This window comes from Apiospora kogelbergensis (assembly GCF_038363985.1).
Source record: "Apiospora kogelbergensis strain CBS 113332 chromosome Unknown utg000006l_segment0_segment0, whole genome shotgun sequence".
Lineage (NCBI taxonomy): Eukaryota > Fungi > Ascomycota > Sordariomycetes > Amphisphaeriales > Apiosporaceae > Apiospora > Apiospora kogelbergensis.
Window position 1 is genome coordinate 421,239 of NW_027117423.1, and position 15,350 is coordinate 436,588.

The 15,350-nt window shown below is 53.2% G+C and overlaps 6 protein-coding genes across 6 annotated transcripts; 4 read left to right on the top strand and 2 right to left on the bottom strand.

Annotated features, from left to right (window-relative positions):
- Positions 1–339: 339 nt before the first annotated feature.
- On the top strand, positions 340–596 carry PG998_008940 (uncharacterized protein; the record flags this gene model as incomplete). Its single annotated transcript, XM_066875756.1, has 2 exons — positions 340–351; positions 372–596. The coding sequence occupies 2 exons, from the start codon at positions 340–342 to the stop codon at positions 594–596; spliced, it is 237 nt and encodes a 78-aa protein (XP_066727912.1).
- Positions 597–1,300: 704 nt separating this feature from the next.
- PG998_008941 (uncharacterized protein) lies at positions 1,301–2,301 on the top strand (the record flags this gene model as incomplete). The annotated part of the gene is made up of 2 exons (XM_066875757.1): positions 1,301–1,572; positions 1,638–2,301. The coding sequence occupies 2 exons, from the start codon at positions 1,301–1,303 to the stop codon at positions 2,299–2,301; spliced, it is 936 nt and encodes a 311-aa protein (XP_066727913.1).
- A 908-nt stretch (positions 2,302–3,209) lies between these two features.
- PG998_008942 (uncharacterized protein) lies at positions 3,210–3,536 on the top strand (the record flags this gene model as incomplete). Its single annotated transcript, XM_066875758.1, has 1 exon — positions 3,210–3,536. One exon carries the CDS (start codon positions 3,210–3,212, stop codon positions 3,534–3,536), a length of 327 nt encoding a protein of 108 aa, XP_066727914.1.
- Positions 3,537–4,657: 1,121 nt separating this feature from the next.
- Positions 4,658–6,970, bottom strand: PG998_008943 (uncharacterized protein; the record flags this gene model as incomplete). Its single annotated transcript, XM_066875759.1, has 1 exon — positions 4,658–6,970. The coding sequence occupies one exon, from the start codon at positions 6,968–6,970 to the stop codon at positions 4,658–4,660; it is 2,313 nt and encodes a 770-aa protein (XP_066727915.1).
- A 3,018-nt stretch (positions 6,971–9,988) lies between these two features.
- On the top strand, positions 9,989–10,833 carry PG998_008944 (uncharacterized protein; the record flags this gene model as incomplete). Its single annotated transcript, XM_066875760.1, has 2 exons — positions 9,989–10,421; positions 10,517–10,833. The coding sequence occupies 2 exons, from the start codon at positions 9,989–9,991 to the stop codon at positions 10,831–10,833; spliced, it is 750 nt and encodes a 249-aa protein (XP_066727916.1).
- Positions 10,834–11,567: 734 nt separating this feature from the next.
- PG998_008945 (uncharacterized protein) lies at positions 11,568–14,081 on the bottom strand (the record flags this gene model as incomplete). The annotated part of the gene is made up of 2 exons (XM_066875761.1): positions 11,568–13,600; positions 13,691–14,081. 2 exons carry the CDS (start codon positions 14,079–14,081, stop codon positions 11,568–11,570), a joined length of 2,424 nt encoding a protein of 807 aa, XP_066727917.1.
- Positions 14,082–15,350: the final 1,269 nt, after the last annotated feature.

Here is a 15,350-nt window from a genome sequence, read left to right on the forward strand (position 1 = left end):
CTTGCGGCGTGGTTGCAGCTGATGGGCCCGTTATGCAGGTTCCCATCTAGGAGCATCGACTCGTGGGGCCCAATGCGGGGAAATCAATCGTGCGCAGCGGTCGACCATGTCGTCGTGCCTGTCAGGCTGACACGTAGAGCAGTGCTGATTAAGAGCCAGCGAGCGGCCTTAGATACTGACGTTGATCGACCAAGTAAGAGTCAATTGCATTAGGGGGTTAAACTTAAGAGGTATAATAATATATTCTTAAGTATTATATAAAATTACTGTAATACTTTAATTATTAACTTAATATTAATTAAATAGCTTTACTCATTATACTTAAGTACTTCGTTAAGAATGTTAACTCTGGTAGCGCCTCTCTGTCCAAGGCCCAGACGACCAAGATTGAAGAACGCTGGTATTCAGGACTGTACTCCAAGATCGTGTCGAACCTCATCTATTCCGCATACAACCGCCGCGGGAGGAACTTTGATGTCAGTCAGAACATCGTCTTCGACAACCTCGACGGCTTCGCCGTCCGTGACAGCGACCTGCGCGCCCGGGTGAAGCTCAACCTGTCCCCTCCCCCCCGCGGCCCCAGAGAAGGGGAGTAGGAAAGACAACAGGAAGAGGAGGTAAGCGCGACATGATATTCCATCTCTCCTGTGTATGGGAGTTTCGATGCGTAATCAGGAAGGTCTCGGTAGGTACTTTAGTAATCTGAGTGACGTAGCAATGCGTAGGAAATCGCCTTTGTTGTCTCATAGCAGCCTTGGAAGAATATGATACGTGCCTCCTACTAAATTGGCGAGTATTTTGAAGTTTTGACGTACATAGTTATTTCCATCTGTGATTAGAACGCTGTGTTGCTAATGATATGGAAGAGGTATACTGCTATGCAATTAGGCCCTGTGAAGTAAGCAGAGGAATAGCTACGAGCTGTAGGAAGTGCGACATCAAGGTAGCTCCCAAAATCCTATCGGCTACCCGCCGTGGCTTGCAGGTGAATCCTTTGAGTGGTTCGTGTAACACGATGCTACCCACAAGCGGCATGGCTGGGCCATACAGACGCTAGATCCCCCTGCTCATTCTGCATTACCATGCATATAGTTGACGAGCTATCACGGAAATCCTACACTGTGGCGAAGACATGCATATGGCCCCCAAACCGAGGGGCTGAGACGCAAAGGAAGCGACAAGGAAATCCCCTTTATCAACCCAAGAAACTCTTTTCTTCTCCAGCCAGCTTCCTTTGCAGACTCAAACCTCTCGCATCGTCAATTGGAGTCCCCTCACACCCTCAGTGAGCCAAAGGGCGATGGCATCAGCGACGACTATTAACATCGGGAGCCTGACGACAACCTTCACCCCCGCGGCAACGAACTGTCTATCGTTTTATCAGGCTTGGAGCAACAACAACACGTGGTTGCAATATGGGACCGCTGGGTCTGCCAACCCTCAGTGCTTCCCCAGCGGATACACGGCGACAGATGGGCCCTACTATTCCCCAGGCATCTGTCCCGCTGGATATCGATATGCATGTTCTGCCGGTATAGACGAGAGTGCGACCATTGCGACATGTTGCCCCAGGTAGGACAACGAGATCTTCAGAAGTAGTGCTCGAAAATCGATCACTGACCCATCCCCTGGTTTAGTGGCTACGTATGTCAATCCCGGTCTGCCGATGATCTCAACGCGTGCTCTTCGAAGTTCCCCTCTGACACGTACCTATCGCTTGCCATATGGTCGACCATACCCGAGCAAGAGACGGTGCTCGTAGGTTCAACTACCTTCAAAGAAGGCAAAGGCTGGCCAGCCTGGGCCCACGGTATCATCATCAGGAGGTCCGGGGACGATCCGACATGGCCGGGGGCTTCCGGTGCTTCGACGACGCAGACGAAGGGAACAACGACGGAGGGAAACTCGGCCGGCAGCACCTCGGCAAGCTCGCCCGGCTCCCGAAGTAGCGTCAGCTCGACCAGCCGAGCTGATGTGGGCGACGGGACCTCTAATGTCGGACTCAGCTCCGGTGCGAAGATCGGCATCGGTGTTGGCGCCTCTCTCGGGTGTATCCTACTCGGCGGGTCTGTTGCTGCATCATTCCTGCTGCTTAAACGCCGGAGGCGCAGCCGACAGAGCCAACAAGTCGATCGGGATGCTGCTACGAAAGGGCCGAGGGACCGCATTCCTGTTGAGATGGGCAGCTCCAAGCGCCAATTCGAGATAGCAGAGGTGAATGGCGAGAATAGTGGTCGGCATCACTCAGAAATGCCAGCGTATTCTGAGCCGGCGGAACTAGACTCGGCAACTAGAAGGTGAACCCTTCTTAGACAATCAACATTGGGGAGGCCAATCGTGACGTCTTCTGCGCAGAACAGACATGGACAAAGGCATAGAGACCCTGATTGGTCAGCGGCTGATTGGTGGTGTGCTGTGGTTGGTAACATCATGCTCCAATAGCGTCAAATAAGAAGCGGTTTATCATCAAGTAGCGACGGCTTGAATCCTGCTTTTAGTATGCGATCGACATGATTCCCCAAATTGCCGGGAACTATTGAGGGAAAGGTGTCTACATATGGTAGAACTAATCTCGGGCCGATTGTTGTTTGGTCCCCGAAGCACATGCTGACACATTTTCGAGATACCATGAAGCTTTGTTGTCGACGTGCGCGAACACGCGATAACCCCCTATGCGAATGCAACTTGGGGACTGCTGAAACAGATATTCCTCCCCGTATTGCTCCCTGCCAAGCGCGTGTAGACACTGGCATGATATGTTCCGCTCCTTGAATGTCTGGACTAAAACCGCCCCGGAGCGACGCTGCTCCATAGAAACCGGCGAACAGGTGGCCGATCGACCAAAGCCGATGGAGCAGCGTCGAGATGGCGCTGGAGTTTGCGGAGCTCCTCCTTGTGGGGGAGCGGAATGCAGCCATCAGGGGGAGATTGTGACGCTAATGGCCGAGGGGTCGACGAAGGAATATGAATACGCCGTGTATTCTGTTCATGTTGACGAGCCCGTGTGACTTTTCAGATCAACTCAAATTCCATCAACTCAATCTAATCAATCGCCGTACTGCCCGACTTTTGACCGAACTGAGCCAGAAATCTAAGTACAACATGTAGGCTATCTAGTTCAAACCCATGCTTCCAACGGCATCTCGTTACTGACCAACGCTCCAGTAATACTCATCACACATACATACACACACACACACACTACCGCCATGCCTGCCGTAGCCTTCGCCGCCTACCCCAAAGGCGCCCAGATGAACCTGGAGTACTACCAGACCAAGCACGTGCCGTGGGTCTTCGGGCTGTGGCAGCCGTACGCCAAGGCCTACCGCCTGCTGCAGGGCGGCGCCGACAGCCCCTACGAGGTCATCATCGAGATCGACCTCGACCACGCCGACGACCTAGCCAAGGCCAACGCCCAGCTCACCCCGGAGCAGGCCCAGGCCATGCAGGACGACCTGGCCAACTACAGCCAGAAGCCGCCCGTCTTCTGGGTCACGGACGTGGTCAAGACTGACTCCAACTCCTCGACGGCGTGAGCGCCGGGGGTAAGGGTAATGATGGGATGGGTCGATTGGGTAACGCCATGGGTGGGAATGGAGGTGACATCCGCCCATATGCGGGTTGGTAGGATCAATGGTGGTTTAGCATGGGGAGGTATGGCTTGCCGCACCTACGAATACGCGTTCTTTAGTAGCCATAGCCAGCATTAGCGAAATTTGAGGGTTTCTATGTTTTTTTTCTGCAAGCACTGATTCTGATTCTGTTGACCGAGCTTGCCTGCCAGATGGCGGTCCGGATCAGCCGTGAGGGGCAAGCGCCCGATCTGACGGAAGTTCGACCCGCCCGAGGCTTACCGAAGGCCACAAGCAGTCACATGCAGCTTGATCACGGTCGACGCAAGAGAGATACACCAAAGTAGCGTTTGCAATATAATGTCATTTGCTCGGCCAAGCCGTGGGGATATCATCAAAGCGCAAGTAGGGCTCGCTCGTCTGTCTCTGTCTAGGGCGCGAGCTGCCATAAAATCCGCCGCTGCCACTGCTTCCTTGTTCTGGTTCCTATTGCTTGTCTTGTCTTTGTCCTTTCGTCGCATCAAACCCCCTCCCCTTCTTCGTCTCGTCCACCCTACTCAGAAACACCATCTCCATATGCTTGCTGTCTGTCCGTTGGCTGGTATATCGTCGCTCGCAAACTGTGTCGTCGACCCCGCGTATTCTGAACAGACTCGTGTATTTGCTGCAAGGTGACCGAAGTATGAGTAAAGGCGTTCGATCCCCGTTCTCCATATGTGGACCGTCCAGTCGTTTAGTCGAGGCAACAAGATGACTCCCCTCGCTTAAAGTCGGACGGACAGGTACAGTGGTATACATTTCGCGTATGCTTCCTCTCTTTCTCTTTCTTCCCATGATTATAAAACTTGAAACATTCGCTGAAAGTCAACTGTACAAATGGTTTGGACTGTATTGTCCCGAACCGGGTCGCTTGGTAAGAGCCTGCAGTCATAGAGACTTTGGCAATGCTCTGGAGAGGGACGTCGTCGCAATCGTACTATACATTACACGTACAAGGAAATGGGGGTGGCCGGGAGTTCGGCGTATATCGAGGGATGCTGCGATGTGGAATACAGGTTATGATTATAATGTGGTCCATCGGATCATCAACCTCGGGTGCCATTGGTCATCGAGTTGGCCACGTCAACCAGCTCACGGACTGGTGTAAAGCCCTCTTTTATCCGAATGGCTCTCCGAAGGACCTTGAGCACGACGGGTGTGGCTTCCTCAGGGCTAGACCAGGGCCCCAGGCGATCGATGAGTCTGGCGACCTCACCGCCGCCGTAGCCATCTGCATCGTCCAATTTTCTCCTGGCTTGATCGGCCATCTTCCACGTCGCTTCCTGGTCTTTTATATTTTGAGACATGTCGCGCGCCGAGTTACTGTCCAGCGGAAGAGAGTTAATCGCCCGGCCTGTCCAGACTTGGCATATGCTGAGGAGGCGGAGCAGCAACGCATTCACCTCGCCTGAGCCTTGACATTCGTGCTTATAGAGTCTCAACAAGGGGAATATCGATTTCCAGTGCGATGGATCACGTGCTTTTCGCTCAGCATCGCGAGATTCGTCCAGGGCCTGGAAACCAATCATGTAGGATATGAGTATTTGTATCGCCATCGCCATGGCATGTAGGCGATCGTCGGGTGAAAGGCTCGGCGGTGCATTAGCTCCGGGCGGCTTCAGCTGTTTTTCCCTCGAGTGTTTGAGGCGTGTTCCTAAGCTTTGGTAGTCTGCGTATCTCTTCTTCAACCGAACGACTTTCTCGGGATCCGCGGGTGTAAGCCGGCGATCCGCCAATGCCGGGGGTGCTGGGGTAGTATTCATTGCTCCAGGTGTGCCCGCTTGTGAGCTGCTCGATGTTACACGTTGCATGGTAACGCTTTGTTTCGAAGGCGTAGCTGGCTGTGCGATGTCGGATGTTCTAGGCCGTTTGGTTGCAGCCGGCGGCTCGACAATGTCAGGATCCATGCGCGGCCGTTTGCGTGCGGTTGTCGCCGGCTCAATGCTGTTAGATCGATCGCGACCTGCGTGTTCTTCCTTCTTGATGCTCTCTGACGCTTCCCTCTTCGTCACATCCGTCTTCTTGGGTGGCAAGGCCAAAAGGCGTGAAATCGTCTTGGCAGCCCTTTTAGGGTATTTCATCCTGACAATATACCTTGGCTCCGCCTCTCTCTTCACCTCTCTCGATTCAGACCCCTTGCTTTCCACGTGTATCGTGTCTTCCCTTTCCTTCCTAATCGTCTTGGCGGGGCCTTTGCGCGCAGTGCTTTGTGAATCTGAGGTGTTGCTCTTCTGGCTCGACGTCGGCGTAGATTTCTGCGATGCCTCCAATTTAGGTTTCAAGATGCCATCTTTCAGCCCCTTCTCGATCTCGTCTCTGATGTACTCGGGTAAGGGTGAAAGAAGGGGTGGGATCTTGGACTTGGTCTTTTTCGGCGAGGGGTCCGGGTCTTCGCGTGGCTTCTTGGCAGCTTTCGTATCGGTTGATTTCTTTACAGCGGGCCGGGCGACCTCGTAGTCGTCCGCGGAGAATCCAAGAGGAGAAAGCAATGAAGGCACAAATGCCTTCTCCTTCTTCGGTGTGCCATGGCTACTAGTGATCGACTTCTGGGCACCGTTTACCTGGCTGCTTGGCCGAGGGAACGCACTGTCTTTTGCTGAGTTGCCGGAAGCCGATCGCCCGTTTACCAGAACCGAGCTCTTCAAATCCTTGGAGGGCTTCTTCGCGTGCGAGATTGGCCGATCTTGGACTTGAGGTGTCGTAGACTTGGAGTGTAGTGAGCCGGCCTTCCCATTCGGCATTGGGCTTTCTAGCTTTGTGCGCTTAGCGGCTCTATCGCTGTCGAGCACATCCGACGACCGCTTCTTCTTTTCTGGCGAAGGACTCCTGAGTCGCTTTACGTCGGGTCTCGGCGGGAGGCTGGGGTGAGCCTTTCTGGGTTCGGGATCGCGACCCATGTCTCTTGCGACAGAGGGTGGCCCGGGGTGTTGCTTGTGGCTTGGAACTTGCTCGCCCGCTGACGGTTTGGTCGCGGCCGAGTTGGACAAGGAGGAAGCGGATTTCTTGGGCGTTTCGCCCTCCGCAGAAGCTGATGGAAGTTTCCTATTCTTGTAATCCTTCAGCGATAACTTGGTGACAGGCTTATTTGAGTCCGTCCGTGGTGTTTGGGAGACAGGCGCATTCTTGTATTCAGGCTCTGGCTCCTTGATGATGTCGAATCCTGCTCGAGTAAAGAGAACGCCACGATCAACGTCGTGCAGATAGGTCATGTACTGGAGTTCCGTTATGATGTCTTCTTCTGGGCGGCAAACCTTGACCGGGATCGCGTATTGAGCGGTCGAGGAAATGGAGAGATGGTGCGGGTGGCCAGGCAGATAGGCGTTAATTAAGCTCCCTAGCGATTTCGCTGTCCCCTCCATGGTTCTTTTCCCTTTGTTATCATGCAACCTTGGCGTGTTGCGCGCACAGCCGCAAGTCGATCATGAAAGGAATAGTTCTTTGTCTCGGCAAGAACTTATGTATGCGAAAGTCGGAATGTGGTTCTGCAACAGGGCTGCTTCAACTTCCTGTTGTCACGATTAGTTTTACTGAACGTATGTTGAGAGCTTTGAGACCAATGGCGCGAGATTTGGGTTCTTGGAATTAGAAGGGGGAACAACAATAGCTATTGGGAGCACGAAGTTCGGGGGAATTGGAGCCGGGAAATCAATAGGCAAAGAAGCGATGACAATGTAAAGACAAGCGAAACTAACCGATTAGATGTGAGATTGTAGGTGCTTGCTGTCGCAGCAATGCACGTCCGATGCGTGATGGACTGTAACTCTCTGTCGCCTGTATCTCCGTCGTGTTGAAGCGCGCAGCGGTGGGCCAAAAAGTTCGAGATATGCCCAAAGTTTCCTTCTACCACGTAGAAAGTCTTATCCAACCTCCAATGAGCCTTTGCGACGGGTCGCCCAGCGCATCTCTCACCGAAAATGGACCGCGTCAGCAGTGTCGGGGGGGATTCGTCGTCTTCCGTCACGTATCGCGCGAGGTGGATGGGGTAAGGTCCACAAGCAGCATGCGACGCGATAAAACCGCGGGTAGTCGACGATGGCGTGCCAATTGCGGTTTATCGGGGGATTTCGCAGATGTTGACCGATTGGCAGCAAGCAGTGGTGTCGTCGCGATATTATCTATCGTGTGGGAATGATCGTGCGTGTCGTGCTGGGGGACGAGTAGGCCAGGTAGGTTAAGGTACGGTACTTTTGGGAGTGGAATGGAGATAATCAGAAAGCGGGAGGAATCTACGGTAAGGATGTTTGGGACTGGAACTGGGAGCGGTCCCCGACTTGCAAGGATGCTGGTTTGCGCTACTACAAGGAACCTGCGATGCCGTAGGGCGCCGCCGACAGTGATACCACTAGAAAATGGGCGAAACAGAGCGTCAGAAAGTAGGAATCCAAAAAAGAATGGGGAACAACACATCAGCAAGCAAGCTACCAGCTTGGGCATGGCATGTTATGCAGGCATTGATTGCAGCAAGCTGAAAGAAGAAAATAAGAAGAAAAAAAGATACCTGAGGTCACAATGTTCTCTGCCCGAAGAAGCTGAGCGGACCAAACTGGGCGACAGGTAAGGAGAGCGACAGCAGCAGGAGTTGCAGCAGCGGCGAGGGCGGCAGCAGAGACGGGAACACTGAATCAATGGGAGGGAGGGAAAGGTGGGCGGGAGGCAGACGGACAGGACAAATGTGGGCGCGGGCGGACGGCAAGCAGGCGGGCGGCGGCCTTGGAAGGGAACGAACAACAATGAACTTCTTCTTTTCCGCCTTCTTGTGGCTTTTGATTGGCTTGGGTGGGTGCTGACCTTGGGCCTCTTTGGGACAGGACAGAGACCCAAAGTCCCTGACCCTCCTCCCGTAACCGTAGCAGTGGTCACGTTAGGGGGTGCAACTGGAGCAACTACAGCTAAGTATACCGCCTACCTGGATATGTATAGTCCAGTAGTGGTATGCTGGACTGTCTATGAATACTCTGGTGTGACATCGCTCATCGTCTTTTCGACCATATCTGGCGATGGCGGTTCATCATGTACCGTTGTCATCAGGGTTTCGGCAAGCTGCACCTGGTAAGAACCCCACGTAACACACCCGCCTGCAGACCAGCCCGTGGTGTCCAGGTCCAGGTTGCTGTACCGAGATGTATGTAGGTAATCTCTGTCTTACTTCAAGTATTTGAGATTGATATAGCTGCACTGCCTGCGCATTCGCCAGACCTCACATCTTATTCCCTAGCATCGGGACGCCCGATAGTCCAAACCACCCAAACCCAGCACTTCGCACCGCCTCGTCGTACGACTAAAACACCAAGAACCGCCAGATAGGGATGGACGGTTATCTCGTCAAAGGCCAGCCTATCACGGGGATTAAGCTTTCAGCCAAGGAAGAGCGTCAGACACGCCACGAAAACAAGCAGATGCCGTCCCGTTTTCTGATCCTGATGAATTGCGCAAGCCGCCTCTCCTCTGCTCGTTCCTCATTTGATTGCCGCCCTCCCAAACTTCAACCGCCATCTTGACCTTACTCGCTGAATCAAGCCCCAACTCAAAAGCTACGCTCCCAACTTCGGTTCATTGCCCAACCCAATAGTGCAACTGCAATCGCACCAAGCGCAATCGCTCACTGCACGTGTATGGGCGGTGCATGAAGAGTACTTGGTGCAAAGGTCCCTACCGCTAACTGCTACGGAGATAGTACGGGTCAGGAGATGCGTCCGTTTCAACCAGTAGGATTATCAGATGGTGCATCCCAGGAGATGAGATTGATAGCAAGATACACGTCTAACGTACGAGTAATTGAGCTTGCGGCCTGTGGCTAGCTAGGAGCAGTCAAGCCTCGGATCTTTGCGATGATGACACCAAACGTGAGCGATGGGCTGGGATGTCGCGAGTTTCTGCATGGGGGGCAAGGGGCCAGGTGCCAGGAGGAGGCGCTGCTAGATTCACTGCAGGCCCGTGTCCCTAGCTATCGATCAAGAATAACCCCTGGCCGGGCTCAGGGCACCACCACTACCACTAAGCACTGCAGAAACGGACGGCAGTTCGTCCCTTGTCTCAACTCCCCCAAGCCAGGAAATTCTGAAGCCGTCCATAAAATTTCCGGGATAAGCTCTTTCGATTCAGCCTCATTGACGTCGATCGTCCATGACCTTATTTTTTTCCCACTAAGCCGAACCACAAAAAAGGTTGTCAGTCCAACAACTTACATATTTCGCATCACTACATACAAGATACATACTGCCCGATATCTCTTTCGAGCCCCTCAAGCAAGCTTGAACGACCACCTCCACCACCTCCGCACCGAGCCGAACCAAGATCCGATCGAACCCACCAACAAACAGACAGCAACCTTTACATCCATACATAGTCACCACCCGTCCGTCCGCAGCCGCCCCAAAATGTCGGCCGAGTACACCGGCACCGGGATAACGTCCTCGGGCGTTGTCTTCACGACGAGCATCGTCGCCTTCATCTCGGGCTTCGCGCTGGGCGTCTTCACGATCCGGGGCTACCTGATCAGCCCGACCATGTCGGCGGAGCGCCGGGCCAACCTCGAAGACCCCGTCGAGTCCGAGGAGTCCGACATCGACGAGGACGACACCCTGCTCGACCACGCCCCCAACTGGGGCAACGGCTTCGACGCCGACCGCCGCCAGGGCCTCCGCGTCACCAGCGCCGGCGCCAAGAAGAGCAATAAGAAAGCCGCAGAGAAGGAGGAGCTGGTGGATGTCGGCGAGAAGAGTGGTGCAGCGGCGGCTGCCGATATGCACAAGACCAACGAGGAGTGCAAGCTGGTGTTGGTGGTACGGACGGATCTCGGCATGACTAAGGGTACGTTTTCCTTCTCACCTTAAACAACATCCAACACCCCCTCCATTCTTTCTTATAGCAGGACAATAATCTAACAACGACACCGTGAATCACAGGTAAAATCGCTGCTCAAGCCTCGCACGCCACCCTAGCCTGCTTCAAGGTCATGTCGCGCTTCCCAGCCGGCTCCCCACAGGCCCAGCTGCTCAAGAAGTGGGAGCGGTCCGGCCAGGCCAAGATCGCCGTGCAAGTCAAGTCGCAGCAGGAGCTCATCGACCTGCGGGCTCGCGCCCGCGCCCTGGGCCTGACCGGCGAGGTCATCCAGGACGCCGGCCGCACCCAGATCGAGGCCGGCAGCTACACGGTGCTGGGCGTGGGCCCAGGCCCCAAGAGCGTCATCGACCAGGTCACCGGCGGCCTCAAGCTGTTATAGAAGGACAGCCCGAAGTAGGAATCGCTGGAAAAAGTGTTTGAGGACAAGTACGGGGAAAAACGATTTTCGTTTTCGTTTCCGTCTTGGGATGGAGACAAGTCTCCGGGCTGGCTGGTCACGGGAGACGACATGCCCTTTATACACGAGGAAGAAGAACCGGTTTTATGTACCATATCATGACGGGCAAGACGGAAACGTTATGTGACGACGGATGACGATAGAACAAGCATAGATGGTTAGATGGCGTTTGGAGCCACGAAAAAGTATATACGCATTGAGGACGAATCACTATTCAATAGCAGAAAAAGAGCAATTGGATTCATGGATTCATTGGCTTTTGCCATTGGTCATATAATTTGACCGAAGTGTGTGTTTGGTATCGTCTAGAAACAATGTACTCTACAAAACCATAGAAGGCCCTTCTATGCGCACTAGGTGGGAGTGTATGTGCTCGCTGCGGCTTGCCTAGCCAACCCAGGTGACCACTCGTCCAATTCCACGCTCATAACTTTTGTGTTCCGTATTCACCCCGAAAATTCATATAGCTAACACACTTTTGGCAGTGTCTTCGGAAAGCAGAAAACAAAACGCAAATTCCCTGGGTATAATGCACGACGCCATGTTTCGCCTTGCTACGCCGCAAATATGCGTCAGCACCATCCCTTTATACTCAATCAATTATGCTCTCTTTCTCCTTCGCTGTATATCATAGGGTGGTGATATACTGATGCTCGCTAGCCTTCTCTCAAAGTAAAGTTTGCCGGCAAACTGTCGGTAGACGCAGAAGTGCTGGCATTATGCAACCTCTGCCTCTTCGATGAACCGTCGGCGGCAGACAAAGAAGGCCTGCCGGTCAGGGGAGATCCTGGCCGCTTAGGAGGGGCTGGGGCAACCTGGTTGGTCAAGGACATAACCTTCTCTTCCAGATGTGTGAGCCTCCTCATGTTGGCGTCGATCCGGGGGCCGAACATCGAGTAACTCTGGTCAACCCGTGCGCAGATCTGGTCCCATAGAGGCTTAGTCCAGAGGTGTTGGAACTGGTCATTGACGTTATTCACCTCCATACTAAGACGTTCAACGCGACCTCGTATGTCGTTGAACTCGTTCCGCAACGCTTGGATCTGCGCAACGCAAGGCTCCGTCGCCTGTCGTTTCACCAGGTCGGCGATTGTTGAGGGGAGCTCCTGCCTGATTGCCGCGATACGTGTGTCAAACTGCTCAGTCGTCATTAGACCAGTGAGGTCCTGTTCTTGGTTCGTGACGGGTGGGAGCTGTTCGAATCTTGTATTTAGGTCATCTAGACTCTTGACTATCGGTTCCATTTGCTGGGTAAGCAGTTGTTGCACAAAGCCAAGAATCTTCTTGTTGTTGTTAGCCAGCCTCTCCCTCAAGACCTTCAGTTCTTCGGTCTTCTGGCGGTCGCCTTCCTGGAGATATGAAATATCTTTGCGTAAGCCATCGTCTGGGACGGGTGGTGTTGGTTCTTGAACAACAATTCGACCACCTTGCCCTTTGAGCTTGTTGAGTTCGTGTCGCAAATATTCAATATCATTGTCCAGTTCGGGCAATTTAGTCTTGATTCCGAGTTCGCTCCATTCGTCCAGGAACTCATCGATGTTGATCCCATCGAATTGCCGCTCCATTTTCCCCGTTCTAAGTTGCACTGCCTCGAGATCCTTCCGCAATTGTTCATGGTGCGCCACCTGGTCGGTCAACGCACGTAGTTGGTCCTTAATGCTGTCAAGGGAAATAGATGGGTTTGCCACCGAATTCGTCGTTGACTTCAGTGAGACGGTCAGTGAGGCAAGCTGGTCCCCATGGTTCTTGGTCAGCCTCTTGAGCTCGTCGATCTCCCCAGAATGTTCGTCCTTCACGCCCTCCAGGTAAGATGTGGCCGCTTTGGTAGTGATAGTCGTGCCAATGGCAGCGATCGCAGAATCGACTTCACCAATGCGCCTTGTAGCTTCTTGAGAAAATTTGTTCAAGGCGTTAATCTCATCCTCGACCTTGCTGTTGGCACTTCGCAGTTGCGTGTGCTGGCCCTCCAAAGCAGCGCATTGTGACAAGAATTTGGAAGCCGACGCACTATTGTCTTCTTTAACCACGTCAATTGCCTGGAGAGCTGAGCCAAGACTGGATTCGAGTCCAGTCAACTTTTTGTCTGCCGAAGTACGTGCGGTCTTAAGTGCTCTCAGTTCTGATCGTGTAGTAGATAGATCCTTCTGCAGAGTGACAGTTTTCGTAGACAAACGCTCTGCCATATCTTTCTCCAAATCGGCAAGCTGGGCATCGAATTTGTCCGACATCCTCTTCTCCAGGGCGGCAACCGACTTTTCGAGCTTTTCATCAGCCTTCTTCTCCATATCTGCCATCGCCGATGGGTTAATGTTCGAGGTCTCTGGTTGCGTTGTAGCAGAATGAATGGCCGTTGCGATGGCTTCGAGATATTCTCCGTACGGTTCATCAAACGACCGAAAGCGCTTGTCGATCTCGTACCACTCTTTCATGTCGTGGTCCTTCAGTTTATGTTGGATTTCGAGCATAGACGTATTGTCTTTGCGGTTGCCTTCGAGGCTCTCCAAACTGCGTTTTCGGTCGTCCATTTCCCGCTTCTTCTTATCTCGCTGGGCCGAAACGAGTGTACGTTTCCGGACTATGTCTTCCCATTTGTAGATTTGTTCGAGGATGACCTGGACTTTGGGGTTTTTGGCTTTGGGAGCGGGATGCGATTGATGTTGAGGACTAGGCGCTGTCAATCCACCGGGAGCTGTTTTGATTGTTGCATGGTTAGCCAGAGAAAATCAGAACCCAGTTGCGTTACTGCTTCACACGCGCCCAGTATGGTCTTGTCACTTACTCGTTACAGATCCTCTATATGCAGGTGCGGGAGGCAGGGCGCTCGTTCGGGTACTCAACGGCGAGCTCCTTGCAGACGACAAAGAAGGGTTACGCGGGCCGGTTGGGATGTTGGTGTTCAGTTGCAGAGCCAACGACCGTCTATCATCACCCGTCTTGACAGCCCGGTCTCTTTCGCCATCGCGGCTTCTGTCTCGGTCATCGTGATGGTCGCGGGAGTCGGATTCCCGCCGGTTGTAGCTGCTCTTATCACCAGCGCTTCGAGGAGCGTCGCGGTCGCGGTCGCGATCGGGTCGGTAGGACTCATAGTTACCACCGCTGCCACTGCCGTGCCCGCTGCGCCGCCGGTCGTCCGAGAAGCCCGTCTGCTTCGCCGAGTAGGTCGGACGCATTGTCTCACGGTAGGCGCGTGGCCAGCTCGTGGCAAAGACGTGATCACTGTCAGATTAATATGCACCGGGTGGTGCCACGGCCCGGGAAAGAGGTGGTGTAATTAGGGCAGATGAAACGCGCTCTACGCCGTGGTGACTCAGAATAAGTAAAGTTCAGACAATAAACCCAATCTACCCAATCTCTCTCTCGGCCAGTGACCGGTTGGGTTCAGCCGCATTGCTGTCACCACAACACAACCACATGCAGAACACACAATCCCGCGATTTCGAGATGTGGATACTCAATTTGAGATGGCCGACGCGGTTAGGGAGAGGCGAATTGGCGGGAGAAGGTTAGCTGTGCAGGGTCTTGGTTTGGTGGGCGTTTGAGATGGGTAGTCCCGTCTGCTTCTAGGCAAGTGGCAATGTTCTGTCTTGTACTTGAGAACTCGATGCGGCTACTGGCTGGTCAGGGCGGTCGGCAACGGCTCGGCTGCTCGTCGATTGGAAATCGACGACAGATAAATTCAAAGATATCGGTGTGTGGAATTTGGAGATGGGTTTGAATTGTGAATATTGAAACCCTGGAGTCAATGGATGCAACCAAGAGTATCGAGGATTGGTGTGGATGTAAACATCGAAGCCGTAGTAGCCTGCTGTGGAGATATTGTTGGAGAAGGGTGAACACACATCCAACCCGGCTTTGATCTGATAGCTGCGATCGAACGAAGATCGGACTATGGGAATCAGGATTGTGGCCACATATACCGAAAGGACGGCGAGATGCTTGTTGAACGAGGGGGATGTATGCCAACGATGTGTGTTTGTGTGAGTGTAAGTAAGTGAGTATATGTGCGTGGGCTGGTGGATAGCTGTGTGCTGTGAATCAACATTAACCAATACACCTATTCCAGGAACAGGAACCCACTGCGGGAAAGGGAGTGGGAGGGTCTTTGGAGGGGGGGTTAATGGACGACACAAATAGGACGCCGCCCCCTTCGTAAATGACCGTCTTCACCAAGGATTAGGGATGTGATATGTTGCAGGGGGATTTGTTGACATCACAAAGTATGAAGTTACAGATCCATTATGTAGATCGTCAGGACACCATCAACACCAAAAACCAACTGAGACTACCGACAGTCGCCTCTCCACCTTCTAAACCCTACCCCCAACCCCCGTCCAGTCTAGCTGTATCAGGGGCATTTCTTTACGCAAACGCGTTATGGCTATCAGATCATCACTGTTTCTACTCATTCGGATTCCAGAATCCTCCTTTCGATCTTTTTC